General features: G+C 46.2%; 1 protein-coding gene across 1 annotated transcript in view; it reads right to left on the bottom strand.

The window, feature by feature from the left end:
- ARHGEF26 (Rho guanine nucleotide exchange factor 26) overlaps positions 1-14,907 on the bottom strand; it is a 133,004-nt gene extending 118,097 nt beyond the window's left edge. Inside the window, exons 1-4 of the mRNA XM_043998496.1 lie at positions 14,816-14,907; positions 13,221-14,392; positions 10,487-10,526; positions 4,587-4,732 (exon numbers count right to left, since the gene is read on the bottom strand). Of these exons, the coding sequence (XP_043854431.1) occupies positions 4,587-4,732; positions 10,487-10,526; positions 13,221-14,318 (1,284 nt within the window). The 5' untranslated portion in view covers positions 14,319-14,392; positions 14,816-14,907. The remainder of the gene's footprint in view (positions 1-4,586; positions 4,733-10,486; positions 10,527-13,220; positions 14,393-14,815) is intronic.
- Between the last annotated feature and the right edge of the window lie 2,539 nt (positions 14,908-17,446).

The raw sequence follows: 17,446 nt of genomic DNA, 5'->3' as shown, positions 1-17,446 counted from the left end.
TAGAGATGGGACCTGAAGGGGCTGCAGCTCTGCCCCCAGCTACAGAAGACTCAGAATGGAAAGTCCTTGTGGCCAAGGACCTTGGTCCCAACAAATGGTTCAATATCAGAAACTGCCGCGGTTTTATCAGTGGAAATAACCTTAGAGCAGCTGCCCTGTACCCTGGGGATCACAGGGCCTCACCATCAGACTGTTAGCTGAAGATTCCCCTTAGAACATGGGCTACCGGGAAGCAGGCTCTGTGCTGGTTTTCAGCTCGGTATTCAGAACACAGTAAGCACCTAATAATGACATGCGCTCACTCTACAGCACCTGCCTCACAGGGTCTTCCTGAGGATTCCTGTGAGCTATCATTATGAAAGAAGTCCTCTATGTGAAAATCCCTCCAACTGGTGACTGAGCCCCACACCAGTCCCTCCCCCAGCCCTGACAAAGTCCACAGTCGGCTTCCAGGGCCTATGGAAAACTGCAAGGAGAAGGCAATAAGGAAACAGACTCGGACAAAGGAGACTCTGTGCAGAACAGTTAAACACATCACACTGTATAACAACTATACATTGCTCCTCCTCAAAAGCTCCTTCGGCTTCTTGTAATCTGCTGATAAAACAAGTCCCATAACCTAAGAGGATGGGTCCAGTTGGGAGCAGATGGGAGCAAAACGATGATCCAATGTCCTTGGGAGGGAGGAAAATCAAGCAGATAGAACACACACACACACACACACACACACACACACACACACACACACACACACACACACACACACACAGAGTCCTTTAGAGGATACCCAGGTAACCAGGCAGTTTAAGACTGTCTCATAGCTAGGGAACTCCTCATTCAGACTTCTCTCTGGCAACAGATGCTCACACACTAGTCCAGATGATGAGATGCCCAGCCCACTTTGACTCCTTGTACAACCAGGTATCAAACCCCCAATGAGACAGTCCTGGCCTGAAGGTTGCCCCAAATCCCAAAGCTTTGCTTGGGAATCTGACCACAAACAACGTTCTTGAGTGTTGGGGGAAGAGGGACCAAGGCACAACATGAGGCAGAAGAGCAGAGGGTTGGCTGCTTGGATCACAATGCATCAGAACAGCCCTCCTTCCTACCTTGGGGTTCTAAATAAAATGGAAGCTAAGATCACTCAACTTTGCTCCCCATAACTCCCCAAAATGGTTCTGGTTTTTGTGTGTTAGTTACAAGCTGATGGTTTCACAGGCCGTTCCTTCATAACTGCTCTGGAAGGTCAAGACTGAAAACAATGACCCTGGAGGGCCTACTCTGATCACTGGATGTGGAGTTGGGGAGACCCGGGGGCTTATCCCACCCCAGACCCTCAAGACTGGGCCACACCATTCGTGAGCCTCCATCTCCTTAGTTATAAAAGGGCTAATTAGAACACCTTCCTCACAAATGAAAGAGTGCTAAGGAAATCAGAACCATTACTGTTGTCCCCACTTTAATATGAGGAGACAGAAAAGTGACATGATTTACACTGGACCCCAGATCTAAAGCTAGAAGGACCACACAGGCCACCTGGTCCATCCACCCCATTTTATAGATGAAGAAACTGAGTCCATAGATGTGTAGTGACTATGTCAGAACCCAGACAATCTGACTCCCAAACTAGGTTCTTTCCCCACTCTCCTTCTGCATCTGGTTTGCTTGAGATAAAGCATGACTAAGAGGCATCAATTCATAGTGGATAAGCACTACCCTAAGATGAACTGGGTTCAAGGTCAACTTCTGACACATGCTGGCTGGTGAGAGGAGGCAAGGCACCTCAGTGACTCAGGATGCTCTAAATGTCTTCACCCTCCACTAACAAAGATCATGACCCTTCCAGCCACTTAGGAGATGATGGCCTCTGAGGGACGCTGCAGCTGGAAAGATTGATCACCCTGGGAAGGAGCTTCTCAGAACTTGGTAAGGCTGATTCTGAGAAGGGAAATACACAGCCTGTGACTAGACCCACCCCCAGTCCTGGCAGGATGGGATAGTTGATTCATCACTAGGATCACCTGCATTCAACCAACTCAACGAGGAAGTATTAGAGCAGGAGTTTTATGTATATGTGTGCATGTATATATGTGTATGTATATATACATACACCTGCACATGTATACATATGTATGCACATGTAGGCATAGATTTATATATTCCTATTCCAGTACTTCTCACACACACAAACTCTCCATAACACATGCACACATACTCATACTTATCTACATATATCTGCATCTATATCTATCGGTCAGTCTGTATGTCTGTCCATCTTTAAAGAAATCCCAGTAACTATTAGAAACACAATTTACATAGGATGCCAAAGTGGTCTCTTTTTCAAAAATCTAACATTCTGGCTCTTTATATAAAAGTTACAGCCTCAGCATATCTGCTTTTTAAAGTTTATATTGTGTCATTTAAGATTCTAAATGTGGATTCTAATCTGTTCCCCCAGTTTTGGGGGAAACTGACTAAAATCACTGATAAAACAAGTTTAGGTTTTTAAGGGTTTATTGAAAAGTAGAAAGAGAAAGATTGAGAACAGAATTCCAACAGCCTGGCATTCCTATCTTTCCTGAAATTTCCTGTGGAGTCCTCTGCCGCCACCACCACCATCAAGTCAGGAACCCAAAAGAGAGAGTGCTCTCCACGCAGGCTCCCTTTCCTCCTTCCTGTCCCCTCCCAGAAAATAGCGGGCTCCTCGAGCTGATTGGCTGGTAGCCTTGATAGACAGCACCCATGAGCAAACGTCACTTCCTGACGCCAAGGAAAAGCCACATGGCCTTGCCCTCTGAGGCTTTTCCTCATGGCGGAGCTTTCCTGTAGTAAGTCTCCAGTAGGTGGCATCATTCCAATCATTACAATATCTATGCCAACCCTAACCCTAAACATCTCCCCCAGGTAACCCCTGGGGACTGGACCCCTCGCCACCCAGCAACCTGGTTCCATAGTCAGCAGACCTCAGGATCTCTACTCATCATGAAAGAGGGGGATATAGTGCCCACGCTGTGGGGATTTAGTCTACTTAACTTCTCTCCCCTCCCCCAAATATAATACACACACATTCCTAAGACTCTGTCTACATGGCTGAGGAATCCCTAATTTGTGAGGATCAGATAAGATTTCTAAAGTGCTTAGCATAGTGCTTGGCACATGGTGGGCATCATCATCATTATCCTGCCCCTCCTCATATTACAGTTCATATCCCTAATATACAGTACATAATCCTCAGCCTCTGAAGTATTTGTGATTCCCTCCCCTTGATGGTTAAGGAGTGTCAGGTCTTCTTATGTAGCAAGAAGGTTCCCTCAACCCCCCTTCCTGCCCTCTTCACTTCTCAGATGCTTACAATGCTGTTGTTCTTTCCTTAAATGTGTGTCCCCATTACAGAGTAAGTCTGACTGTCTATGTTGGCATATCCCTTCAACTGAAAATGTTTTAGATCCTAAACAAATAACACAGAACAGTTGTATTTACGGTTTGTCTATGTTTATTTCCTAAATATAGCTACATGTATACACACACACACACACACACACACACTCTCTCTCTCTCTCTCTCTCTCTCTCTATATATATATATATATATATATATGTATATGTGTGTGTGTGTGTGTGTGTATGTATATTCAGCATAGAAGCAGCACTATGTATCCATCATTCTTTTTTTTTTTTTTTTGCGGGGCAATAAGGGTTAAGTGACTTGCCCAGGGTCACACAGCTAGTAAGTGCCAAGTGTCTGAGACCGGATTTGAACTCAGGTCCTCCTGAATCCAAGGCCAGTGTTTTAGCCACTGTGCCACTTAGCTGCCCCCAATCCACCATTCTTAAGGCACTTATTCTTCCAAATCCTCATTTCTTTCATCAGAAAGTTTCAGTCCCATAATGAAAGTTCAGCTCACTGCCCACAGACTCTTAAGAACTATTTCCTGGGGCAGCTAAGTGGCACAGTGGATAATGCACTGGCCTTGTAGTCAGGAGGACCTGAGTTCAAATTTGGCCTCAGACACTTTACACTTACTAGCTGTGTGACCCTGGACAAATCACTTAACTCTCATTGCCCCACAAAAAAAAAAAAAAAGAAAAAGAAAAAGAAAAAAGAAAGAAATTTAAAAAAGAAAAAAAGAAAAGAAAAGAAAAATTTCCTACTGTGAAAAACAGGTTATTTCTCCCTTAAGGTGATTGGCTTGTTGACAAATCAAACACACACACACACACACACACACACACACACACGATCCTTACATTCTACTTTTCTTTATTGGAGAGAGACAAAACAGATTGATACTTATCAAACACACAAAACACACACACACACACACACACACACACAGTCCTTACATTCTACTTTTCTTTATTGGAGAGAGACAAAACAGATTGATACTTATCAAACACACAAAACACACACACACACACACACAGTCCTTACATTCTACTTTTCTTTATTGGAGAGAGACAAAACAGATTGATACTTATCAAACACACAAAACACACACACACACACACACACACACACACACACACACACAGTCCTTACATTCTACTTTTCTTTATTGGAGAGAGACAAAACAGATCGATACTCACTGCAGAAAGCTGACTCCACGTGGACCTGAGCGGCTTGAAGTGAATTACGATTTTTTCATCTGGTTTTTGCTCTTTAGGCTCTGAATCTTCATCAGAGTCAATATCGAGAGCTTTTTCTTTGTAGTTCTGATACAACACAGCATTTTCTGCAATAAGAAGAACAAGTCATGAACTTGTGATTAATTGCCTACAAGCCATATGCTATTTACAAATGGAGGCAGCATGCTATAGTGGAAGCCAGGAGGACCTGGCTTCAGTTCTCCTCTCTGACACACACATTGGACGGTGACCTGGGCAAGTTACTTAACCTCTCAACATTCTGGACAAGTCTCTAAGACTGAAAACTGCAGAGAACGTCTCAATCTGCACTGGCGGAGGGAGTTTCCTCATATCATTGAAATGGTTTCCAAAGAAGCTCTAAACGCATCAACCTGGTTCACAGAATTGCAGGATTGAGCATTGAAATGTTCTCAGAGGTCATCTAATCCAACACACCTTGGACCAAGAATGGCTGGCCACAACAGGTACTCATTCAGTTTTCACATGAGACCCCTAAGGAGGGCAAACCCACTGTCTTGCAAGGCAGTCCATTTCACTTTAGGAAAGTATTCATTGTTAGGGAGTTTTCCCTTACATTAAGTTTAAAATTGACTTTTTATACCTTTTATACCTCTCAACTCAAGTTCTGGCCTCAGGTAAGTGGGTCCAATTCCCCTTCCAGGAAACAAGCTTTGAACACTTGTAGACAGTCAATATATCTTCTCTTCTCCCCACTAAACACTGCCAGTTCCTGAACTGTTCAAATGTCATGAACTAGATCCTTGAAGTTCTGGTTGTACTCTCTAGTTCATCAACCTCCTTCTGAAAATGTGGCACTCAAAATCGGACAGGACACTCTGGAAGTGATCTGCCTCAGGGAGAGGGCTAGGAGACCATCACTTCCTGATTCCTGGATGCTATGCCTCTCTTACTGAAGAATAAGGTCATGTTAACTTTCTTTTCATTCATTCTTTTAAGCAATGTCAGGTTTCAAAGGAATACATAACCTTTATAGAATAAGAGGCAAATGGACATTAACATGGGATTTGAGTGTTATTTAAAATCCCTTTTACTTAAGTAAGTATTAAATTCCCATCTGAATATTTTCCTAACTTAGAAGAAAAAATATTTTTAACCAAAATTGCATTATATTTTATTGATTAAACTAATTTACCCTTGCTAAAACAAATTGTTTAATTTCCTTTTCTCCACCCATGAGGGACAGACAGTTCTATAAAACATCTGGTTTTATGTGAATTGATTTATATCCTTTACACTTTTTCCCAACTCTTATTACACATTGATTTCTCCTTTGCAGAATTCTTCTAAGTGCCTAATGTTTATATCACAGAAATTGACACTTTATTCCATGATATTTTGCATCTTTATAGCACAATTCAATTCCCCTTGACATTAAGCACCTAGTATGTGCAGGCATGGCTCCAAAGACAATGGAAGCCAATAGCCCTCCAGTAAGATGGGAGTAAGGAAATCAGTAAGTCTAAACTATACAAGGCATTAATAATAATAACTGTGGGATAAGGGAAAAACAATCAGGGAGCGCATCCTGTAGGAGGTAGTCCCTAGGCTGTGCTTTGATTTCATGAGGCAGAGGTGAGAAGCGTATACCTGGGTAAAGGCACATGGGGGAGGGGGGATCTAGCTAACAAGATCAACTGGAACAGAGGGTGCAAGGAGGAAAATACAAAGAAATGAGACTGGGAAGGCATGTGGAAGTCAGAAGGTGAGGGGGAAGGGACTCTCAAATGCCAAGCTAAGAATTTCGTATTGAATTCTAGCCACTGAAAATTTTTGAGTGAGGTGGGGAAGGGGGTGGGGAAAGAATGAGCAGAAGACCTAGTCACCTGGTGTTTGAGGCATGTCAGCTAGATAGAAATCTGGCCTCAGAGCCAGGGGGGGACCTAGAGTTAATCTCAGCTCAGATAACTTCTGGCTATATGACCCTGGGGAGGTCACTTAACCCCTAAGTAAACTTCAGTGGACCTCAGTATGCCCTTTAAGACTACCGGTGGCAGAGGAAATGCCCCCTGCATAGGTGGAGAGAGGCTGCTCACATTGGATATATAACATCAGTAAAGCTCCCATCTAGGTGTCATCTCCTCCTAACTGTAGAGCCGGGACTTATGTCTAGCACGGTGCTGGGCAGAGTAGGTGATGAATCTGTTCACTACCTTTGAATTGGGACTAACCATAGAATTTTAAATACTTGGAAGCTGGAAAAGCTTGAGCATTAGAAACATCCCTTTTTCTGCTTCCAATAAAAGAGAAATCCTTCTGTTTCCATTGACCAGGCCTGGGCTGCAGCCAAGACTCCATACCAGAGTAATAACTCATATTTATATATTGCTCCAAAACTGGAAAGTAGGGTTTCCCCACAAACCATGTGAGGCTTTTAGAATGAGAATTCTCATCCCCATTTTTCTCTTGACCCTCCCACGTGAAACCCCCAGGATGTCCTGGAAGGATGGGGAAGAAACAGAAGCCAAGGGATTATCAGGCAGGAGAGGAGATAGGAATGGATGGACACCCAGAAGCAGCACTTTGAAATCGAGCTAGGATGCAAGCCTTGCCAAAGGCCAGGATTGCATCCCTTAAAAAAACCGAAGGCTTGATAGCTTTGAGGAAGAGTTTCTAGGAGTTCTGCTGACTGCTAGAACTCTAGGGTGGTGGGAAGGGTCCTAGAAGTCAGGAGAGTGGGCCCTGGGTCCTGGCCCTGCCTCTAACACAAGTAGATCTCGGCAGCATTGAAGAGGCTGCTGGGTTCTCTACCCTCAACCGTACAATGGACAGGCTGGACAAGATGAGTTCAGAGCTTCCTTCCAAGCCTAAGGCTCTGTAAAATCCATTGAAGACAAAACCACCTTCATGAAAGGCCCATGAGGCAATGGAAAGAACAGCAGCCTGAGAGTGAGAAGGGCTGGCTTGGAATCCTGGCTACCATACTCTCAGGCTGTATCCCCTGGGGCGAGTCACTGGGCCCTCTGGAACTTAGCTTCCTTAACTGTCCAATGAGATTTCTAAGACTACCTGCCTATGACAAACACACTTGGTAAACTTCCAAATGTCTCTGAAACATGAGCTATGTTAAATATGTCAATACTTTCCTATTTCAGGGACTTGTGGCTCCATAATCCTGATAGCTCTCACTCTCCCAGCACGAATCAGAATTCTTATTTGACTTAGGTAATAATAAACAATAATCACAGACAGGAGTTCTACAGGGCTTTAAGGTTTGCAATAGTGCTTTACAACTATGATTTCATTTTATCTTTCTAACAGGTAGGTACTGTATTCTTCCTTCTCTCCAGCTGAGGAAACTGAGGTGGAGAGAGGGGAGGGGAACTGCATGGGGTCATACAGCTAGTAAGTATCTGAGGCTTGATTTGAACTTGGGTCTTCCTCAACTCCAGGTCCAGTGCTATCTACTGTACCACCAGCTATGTATTTAGTTGTTGGTCTGCAAGGGTTCCTGGGATGGAAAAATTCATCACCCTCTGATGAGCTTCTTCAGAAAAAGAAAAAGACCTATTTGTACAAAAATGTTTATAGCTGTTCTTTTTGTGGTGACTAAAAACTGGAAATCCAAGAAATGTCCATCCATTGGGGAATGGTTAAACAAGCTGTGGTATATGATGGTGATGGAATATTATTGTGCTATAAGAAATGAAAAGCAGGAGGATTTCAGAAAGGCCTGGAAAGACTTGTCTGAACTGATGTCTAGTGAAGTGAGCAGAACCAAGAGAAAATTATGCACAGAGACAGCAATATCATTTGATGAAGAACTGTGAATGACAACTCTTCTCAACAATACAATGATCCAAGACAATCCTAAAGGACTAATGATGAAGCATGCTATCCACCTCCAAAGAAAGAACTGATATTGATTAACACAGACTGAAGCAGGCTATTTTCACTTTCTTTCATTTTTTTCCTTTTATTCAAGTTTTCTTGTACAAAATGACTTATATGGTAATGTTTTGCATAATTGAACGTGTATAACCCATATCTGATTGCCTGTCACTTCAAGTAGGAGGGAGGGGAGGAAGGGGAAGAAGGGAAGGAGGAATAAAGTTTGGAACTCAAAAGTATAAATAAAAATGTTTATTATTAAAAAACAAAAAAGATAGCCTGGCCAGTGACCTTCCAGCTAAGTAACATCTTCATGAGCCTGGGCACCACAGGCAGAATCTCCAAGAGCTCTGAGTCAGGGTCAGAGGTCCCAGAAGAGCATTGAGGGGGAGGATCATCATTAAGGGCATCAACATGATGGGATGGTACAGGGCACTTCCCTTGGCACATGCTTTCTTAAGAAGACAAGAATTCAATTTTCAAAAACTAAAATATGGTTAACTACGACACCAAAATATGCCACTGAAGGTAAGGTTGGACAGAAACTTTTGGTAAAACAAATCATTTCCCCTTTTACATCTGTCTTATCCATCTGGAATTCATATGCCAGGCATCTTTAGATGAAACCATCCCAGTGTTCAAGGGAAAGAACAGTAGGTCAGAGTGAGAAAACCTGGGCTCGAACCCATGACTAATGCCTGCCCCAGGTAGCCCTGGGCAGATCACTCAACTTCCCTGAGCCTTGTTTTCTTGCCTTGTAAAACAATGGAGTGGGATGAATTGGTCTTCCCTCCATCTCTAGCTCTATGCTATACTGTCAGTTTCAGATCACTGGGCCTCAGTTTCCCCATCTGTGAAAATGAGGGGATAGGACTAGATCGTCTGAGGTCTTTTCCCACACTCTTATAATATTTTTAAAACTAAAAAACAATCACTTAACCATTCCACGCTGCTAGGCAAATGTCTAAGCTTAGAAATCTCAGAGCATGTGCCAATCTCCATGGGTAGAGCTTCCTCACTGATCAACCCCTGAAAGTACAAGTCTGATTAAAAAGAAAGAAAAGGAGGTACACATCCTTCAGGCTGACACGGACTTCTCCTACAGGGTAGCAGCTTCTTGGTCAGACTTTTACAGACAAAGTCCACTAATTTGACTAGACCCCTGAGCACCTGGCAAAGGTTACCCTTAGAGCAGCAGGTGCAGGTCACAGAAACGGTGCCAGATCTGCTCACTGAGGAAAAAGCATTCATTGCCCCATACAGGATTCCATTTCCCAAATCACAGTGGCTAAAATGGGAGATGGTGCTGTAATGGGAGAAAACAACGTCTGTGGACAAGTCAATGAAAATCTGTGAAAAAAAACTTTAAAGAACATTTTTTTTTCCATACTGAAAAGATAGATGTAATTGTAAAATCAGTTCATTTTTTGGTAGACTAAATATACTAGTACAAACAGAAATGAAGCACAGATGAAATATTGTGGTCATTTCAACTGAGTCAAAGAGCCCTTAGGGACAATCTCCTCATTTTCCAAATGAGGAAACAGAGGCTCATTGTGGGGAAGTGACTTGTCCAAAGTCACACAGAGAATAAAAATCAGAGGTAGATTTTTGAACCTGGACTCTGCATCCAATCCAAGATTCCATCCCATGCATGGCATCATATTGTTTCCTCACACACTTTACTTGCAGCTTGTATTATTAGATAATATTTTAACTCAGAATTTTGAAATACAATATAGTAGGAGGGGAGATGTTTTGAGAATTTTTATTTGGCTGAAAAATCCTTGCCCTCAATGCACACACACATGCACTCACACACACATGCATATACATATACGAACACATATACATATATATACACACATATATTTCATATATGTGTGTATATATATGTACAAATGCAGACCTTTTTTTACATTCTTGTAATTTTGTTTTCATATTAAAACAACAGAAAAGAAATTGGACTGTCTGGAAAACTGAATGCTTACCTTCCCCATCAAATGTTCCTTGTCCTTTCAGCATTTTCTTCTATGAAATATGAAAAACAGAAAGAGAACAAAGTACATGTGAGCTAGTGTGAGTGATCACAACTCTGAAAAAAAAAGACTGCTTTATGTCCTTAAAAAATGATGAACATATTATCTCTACTAAGTGTAAGGCATGAATGTACAGTAGATGGGATGATGCCCTAAAAATAGGACAAAGGGCCACCCTACAAAGTAGCAATGACTCCAACCTAAGGACACAACACGACTGCTGAAGTAAACCTTCTTCTACTATAATGGAAAATTTTATTTTTTTAAATCACAAAATGTTACGTAAGCTCCTTTCTGCAAGAACATAGCCCTCTAAAATAAAACAGACTCATGTGCATTAAATACATGACATTTATATAGACAAGTTACAGTTCACTGATTAATCAAGAAAAGCTGTGGCTGCCAAAAAATGTTGGCTGTATGCAAACTAAAATAAGTTTCTGACCTATTGGAGAAACTGTTTTTTTTTCTAGAAAAAGTGGATTCACTCACACTCCTAATTTCCCTTTCTCCCTTCTTTTCCCCCTTCCTTCCTTCTTTCCCCTCTTCCTTACCACTTCCCCCCTTCCCCTTTCCTTCCTCCCTCCCTCCCTCCCTCCCTCCTTCCTTCCTTCCTTCCTTCCATCAAGATAGCAGTCACAGCTTATATTTACTGACATTTAAATAAATGACTGACATTTACATGGGCTTTAAGTCTTGTGGAGCACTTTACCTCCATTATCTCATTTAATTCTCATAACAACTCTGGGAAGGCATTACAGGTTTTATTATTTCCATTTATGAGGTAAGTCGAGGATCTGAGTTAAGTTCCTTCCCATGACCACACAGATAAGCGTCAGAGATGAGATGAAATACAAGGGAAGGCCAAGGAAATTACAACAAACATGACAGCAATCACAGTGGAAGGTTTTGGGAGAGACTAGTACTGTTTTTGCATTTTCCTTGGGGAGGAATGCTGTAAATAATTTCTAAATGATAACAACACAAATCAGTCATTAAAAAGACACCGAAAAGCAGGCAGAAGGAAGTCATTACACACTTTAATTCACATTTCGCTTGGGGTCACTGGTACCAAACCAGGAAAACTTGTAGTTGCTTTGCACATGTGCACATGCGCACACTGGTCCAACTTTCCAGTGGTCAGAAATGAAGAGCTCTGACCATTGAAAAAGCAAGGACTGCTACTGGTAAGCTGCTACTAGATAACAGGCACAGAGCACACAAAATGAAAAACCAAACAGTGCCTGCCCTCAAGGAACTTATATCCTATAGGAAGACACTGCTTAGACTTAAGTAGGCACATAGAAAAGAAACACCTGGTAATTTGGTGGGATGGGGAGTGGAGACAGCAGGAAGGGGAGATCAGGAAAGTGCTTTTGTATGAGATGGTACCTGAACTGAGTGAAAACTGAGGGAGCCTCCGGCTTCCCAGAGACAGAGGGGAGGAAAATATATTTCAGGCTGTGTATCCTCGGGAACTCCTGCTCTCTAATTAACAAATGCCTTAGCATACATGTTGGACTTCTAGTTTCCTATTCCTTCCTTCATCTGGAAGATTTAGTTTCCCCCCTCCCCCTTCCCCTCCTCCTTCCCATCTCTTCCCTCCCCCTCCCCCCCCCCTCTCCCCAGACACTACTTCTCCTTGGGCGATTGTCATTCACACCTGGCCAAGCCTCAACTCTGGATTAACCCCATTCCCTTTTCTCTTGTCTTTCTTCTAGACTCCACTCAAGCACGACTTTTCTGTAGGAAGTCTTTCCGGGTCCCTTCAGTGGTGAGTGCCTTCCCCTCTGAAAGAAACTCATTTCTAGCCATGCACATCACTTTCTCTATCCAAGCCCAAGGAGTTTCTCTATGAGAAGGTAAGCAAGCTCCTAGAGAGGTGGGCCTGTTTCTGCATTCCTGTGTGCCAGGGCATCCCTAACCCTTAGCACAATTCCTGATGGGCTTTTTTTACTAAGCAGCAGATAAGACCCACTAACTGTCCTAGGGGCATAAAATTAGATAAGGAAAAAGAAAACACAGACACATCAATTTATAAAAATAACTACAAGGCAATTGGGGGAAGGTAATCAATCAGAAAAGCCTTGGGTAGCATGTGGTATTAGAGCTGAGTTTTGAAGGAAACCACAGGATTCTAAGGGCAGAGGTGAGGCCGGAATCATGGCCTGGGACACAGGGATGACATGTGCAAGGAACCTCAAGAAAGCCAGTGTGGAGGCCGGCTGGAGCAGAATGAGGAAGGGTTTAAATGCCAAACAGAGAAGTTTGTATTTGTGTCTGAAGGTAACAAGAGGCCACCAGAATTTATTGTGGGGAGAGTGAGGTGGGCACCTTTTTGCTTTGGGAATCCCACATGGGCTCCTCAGATGATCCAACAAACTGAATTAGACAGTAGTTTTAAATTTTCTGCTCCAAGTTCTGCCTGCAAAGCTGCTCTGCTGTGTGCTCTCTCCTGGTGGTGCCAGTCGAAGCTGAAGTGATCAGAAAGGTGTGTGGTTGGGATGGAGTTGGGGAGGGGGTGGTGCCAGGGTCCAGTGTGGAATGGAACAGAATGGGGAGCTCTGGATGCTGCCCAAAATCAAGAATCATGGGCCAACAAGGAAAGATAACGGTATTTTAAATGTCCCCCAACACACGCACAAATACCCACTGGGTTTGTGCTAGTTCCTAATAATTTACTCACCTTAATCCTCCCTAAACTGGAGATTTTCTCTTTGTCTTCCATGACCACTTTCAGATTCGGCTGGGACATTCTGTTTTTCTTCTTGGAGTTGGTGGGGATGTCAAAATCAAAGCCGCTGACAACAGCCCTGCGATACGAAGTAGACCTCAAGCCTCGTCTCAGGGACCCCGGGCTGTCTAAGTCACTCTCGGCTTCTCCTTCCCCATCACTAGCAGGGACCAGTGGGGCACCAATGGGCTCCACCATGCTTCGGACCTTCAAGACCCTCTTATGGGGCTCGGAGTTTTGACTGCTCGATTTGCTGATTTTAATCTCAGAGGCCAAGCCCTTCGGGATGATTTGTTGCTTCCCTACTTTGAGGGCGGCTGGGCTGTGGGTGCTCAAAATGACCACAGGCTTTTCTGGGTTGGAAGGCGGGCGCTGGAACACTTTCTGTTCAGGGGGAGTCCTCTGGGGGCAGGGCGAGAGTTTCCAAGGCGCCCTCTCTGGCTCCTTGGCAGTCTGGCTGGGTGGTGCTTGTGGGAGGGCAGTAGAATCGGGAAGAGAAGGCACGGATGCGCTGAGGGAAGACCCTGGACTGGCATCCGATCCCACCAGTGGCTCGTCAGGGCTCCTTGGGATGGACGCATTGGGAATCCTCAAGGGGTGCCCTACTTGAGTCTCTGGGGTTGGTACTGTGCCCGGGTGGCTCAGAGAAGGTTTGGCCACCATCCTGTAGCCCTGGGGGGCCTTTTCGTCCCGCAGCCTCTGGGAGACAGCTTGGAAATCCAGAGGGAGAGCCTTCCCATTGGCCACAGGCCCCCTATTGGTGTACCACAGCAGGGGGCTCCTTCGGAGCATCCTGCGGTCTGGCGACGGAGATGGAGAAGGTGAAGCCGAAGAAATGCTTCCAGTGTGGGAAGGCTCCTTCCCAGGGAACACCCCTCTGTCCTCCACAGGGAAATCCGTGATCAGCAGTCCCGTGGGGCTCTGGTAGGACTGGGGCCGGGGCTTGCTCCGGACCAGCCGCTGGGGCTGCGGGGTGGATCGCCTCCTCCACAAAGGCGTAAGGTTGCTGTGGTTCGAAACGTCTATTTCGCTCTCTCCGCCGCCGTCCATCGCGACCCTGGTGGGCGCCCCGAAGGAGCGGGGAGACAGGGCCCCGCAGGGGCGCCGGGCGGGCCTTTAGTCCCCTAAAGAGAAGGCAGAAGTGATCAGGATAGCCATGGCACCGGGGCAGCGGAGCAGCGCCCCCAGCACCCACCCCCTTCTTACGTTGGGGAGGGCTGGGGGGAGGGGGGATGGTGGGGGGGAGCTGTTTCACTTTACCGCCATCCCCCGGCGGCCAGGCGAGCAGCGGCCGCACAGGGAGCTGGGGTCGGGGGGAGCAGGCAAGCAGCTCCGCAGCGCCCCCTCTTCCCTCTCCCCAACTTCGCACCCTTCTTCGCGTCCTGGGAGGGGGAGGGGGCGCCCAGGCTCCGGGGACCCACCCCAGAAGTGGACCTTACACTTCCCGGGAAACTCGAGAGCAGGAGTCCCACTCACTCACTACAAGGGCGACTAGCCCTCCGCCCCCTCCTCCTCCAGAAGCCCTTCGCAGGAGCGATCGCACCTACCCTCCAAGAGGCTTCAAATCCCAGAGCGCCGGCGAGCCCGTCTCCCGGGTGGGTGGCCCGGGTCGCGGACTGTAGCCCAGGCGGAGGCTGAGGCGACGGCGGGAGCAAAGAGCCGTCCCAGAACCTCAGCCCCGCCCCACCCCGCCCCGGCCCCCTTGCCGTAGGCCAGTCCGCGACCCGCCCCTGAGTGCTGGCCCCCGCCCCGGACACGCCCCCTCCTCCCCACGGCTGGCACGTCCCTGCCCCTGCCCGGGGGAGGGGGCTTTTCATTCCTCTGGGAGCACAAGTGAGCAGCCAGGGGAGGGACGGGGAGGGTGTGCCTGGGCCCCGGCCCGGCTGGAGGCAAGGGCGCGAGTTGAAAAGTCTGCGACCGCCTGTAGGTAGGGCGAAGTCGGGCTGATTGTCCCGTAGGCGCTTGGGTGTGGCCACTCTTGGAAGGAGAGGGCTTCAGTCTGCGTCCTCTAGGGTGCATGGAGATCCCCTGAAAGGGGTCCTCAGCAGAGCTGGCCTGAGAGATTGGGACGCGTTTGGCAGGGGGGAAGGGGAGGCAGGGAGAGGTAGAAGGAAGGAGACGGGACACTGAGAAATAAGACCGAAAGAGACCAAGGCGGAGATGGAGACTTAGACTGAGATCCAGAGAAACAGAGACCGAGAGAAACTCTGATTGAAAAAGACAGATGAGGGAACCGAGAGCGCCCTTCGCAAATCGTGCACAGAGAGACTTTGTTTCACCCAAGATCGCTTCGCTCCATGAAAGAGCGAGGTTGCTAAAACCCCAGTTCCCCGGGGTGGGGGAACCGCTGCCGGCGAAGTCGCCCCGGGACGGGTAGCGGTCCCTCCCGGGCCTCGGGGCTGATAGCTTCCAGGAATTGCCCCTCGATTCACCTTGGAAAAGCTGAAAGGGGCGGCTGGGCCCACCCCCTGATGCAGAAACTGAGGCCCAGTTAGGGGTTGTGAGCCGGTGGGACCCTCGGAATCCTGACTTAGGCAAAAGGCGAAGAAGAGCAGAGGCTTACTTACAACACGTGGCTGACGGCTTTAAAGTTACCGGCCAAGAAGTGTGTGTGCCTCTGTGTGTGTGTGTGTGTGTGTGTGTGTGTGTGTGTGTGTGTGAGTGGGGGACAGGGGATGTTTTACTAAAATCTTAAGAAAGCTTTTACCACCCATTAGTTTAAATGCCTGCACTTTGTCAGGCGTCATAATGCAGAACAAAATGAAACATTTCTATAGAATGGGAGGTCGGAATGGGTAGGGGCCTTTATAATCCCAACCTCTCCCACTCCCCATGATGGGGAGTCGCCCAGTGTTAGATTCGGATTTGGAATTTGGGTTTTCAAGTTTTAAGACTGCTCCTCTCTCAGCTCGGGTGTTTATTTCTTTATGGTTTCATACGTGCATTTCATTATAATTGGTTTCTTTTCTAATCCTATGAATTGTATGTATTTTAAAGCATTCTGAGGGAGAGATCCATCGACTTTCCCAGGAGGCTAAAGGAGTCCAAGATATTTACACAGACAGACAGACAGACAGGGACAGAGACAGAGAGACCAAGAAACTCTGATCTAAGGAGAAGTGGACTGGGAGAGGGGGCTGGGGAAAAGGTTCCCAGGGGAAAAAAGACTGCCAGACTTCCCTGTCTCTGGTGAAGGAAGGCAGAGTCTTCACCTCCACCCCCCCCCCATATCCAATCAATTGTCTGCTCTAGTGATTCTGCCTCACAGAATCCCTTGCCCCCATCTGCCCCCTTCTGTCCACATATTCATGTCCACGAGTCTAGCTCAGCCTCATTGTTTTTACCTGCAGCATTGCAATAGCCTTGATTGGCATCTTTACCTCAGGCCTCTCTCCTTTCCAGTGAATCCTCCAAACAAGGGGCAGTTTTATTCCTAGAGCTTCCTTGCCCAGCATAGTTCAGTGTCTCCCTATCACCTCTATGATAGATCAAATGCCAGCTCCTCATTTTAGCATGTAAATTCCTTAAAACCTGACTTCAGTTTGGCTGCCCATCCTTAGAGTTCCCTCCCATTCACTCATGCCCCCTTCCATCCACCAGCTTTGTTCCATTTGTGGTGGCCACCTCTGTCCCTTTGCAAATCCTGTCCTCCAAATCTGCTATTCCCCCTCCTCATCTCTGCCGCAGAGAAGCCCCAGTTTTCTTCAAAACTCAGTTCAAAGACTTTGTCCCACAGGAAACCTTTTCTAGTCCTCCCCCAGCAGGTGGTGAATCTCCCCCAAACCACCAATGAGCATCTACTTTGGGGTATACATTTCAGCTCTAGTTATCTGCCCCATAGACCTTAAGCTTCCTGCGGGCGGTGTTCAGGTCTTTGGGTTTTTTGTTTTGTTTTGTTTTGTTTCTGGTCTTTGTATCACCAGTACCCAGAATGATGCCTAGTACACCAGAGGTGCTTAATAAGTTCTTGTTGACTACAACCAATATTTACTGAGTGCTTACACCCAAGGCACTATGCTAAGAGAATCACACCAAGCAGTCAAACATCTGAATGGCCAGTCATCAAGATGGTGCTGGGTGCCCCTAGTAGATAGAACACTGGCCTTGGAGTCAAGAAGACCTGAGTACAAATCTCACTTTAGAAACTTAGTTGTGTGACCCTGGGCAAGTCACTTAAC

Source organism: Dromiciops gliroides, chromosome 3 (genome assembly GCF_019393635.1).
Source record: "Dromiciops gliroides isolate mDroGli1 chromosome 3, mDroGli1.pri, whole genome shotgun sequence".
In the NCBI taxonomy this organism is placed as follows: Eukaryota; Metazoa; Chordata; class Mammalia; order Microbiotheria; family Microbiotheriidae; genus Dromiciops; species Dromiciops gliroides.
Note: the sequence above shows the minus strand (reverse complement) of the source record. Positions and strands in the feature narration are given on the sequence as shown.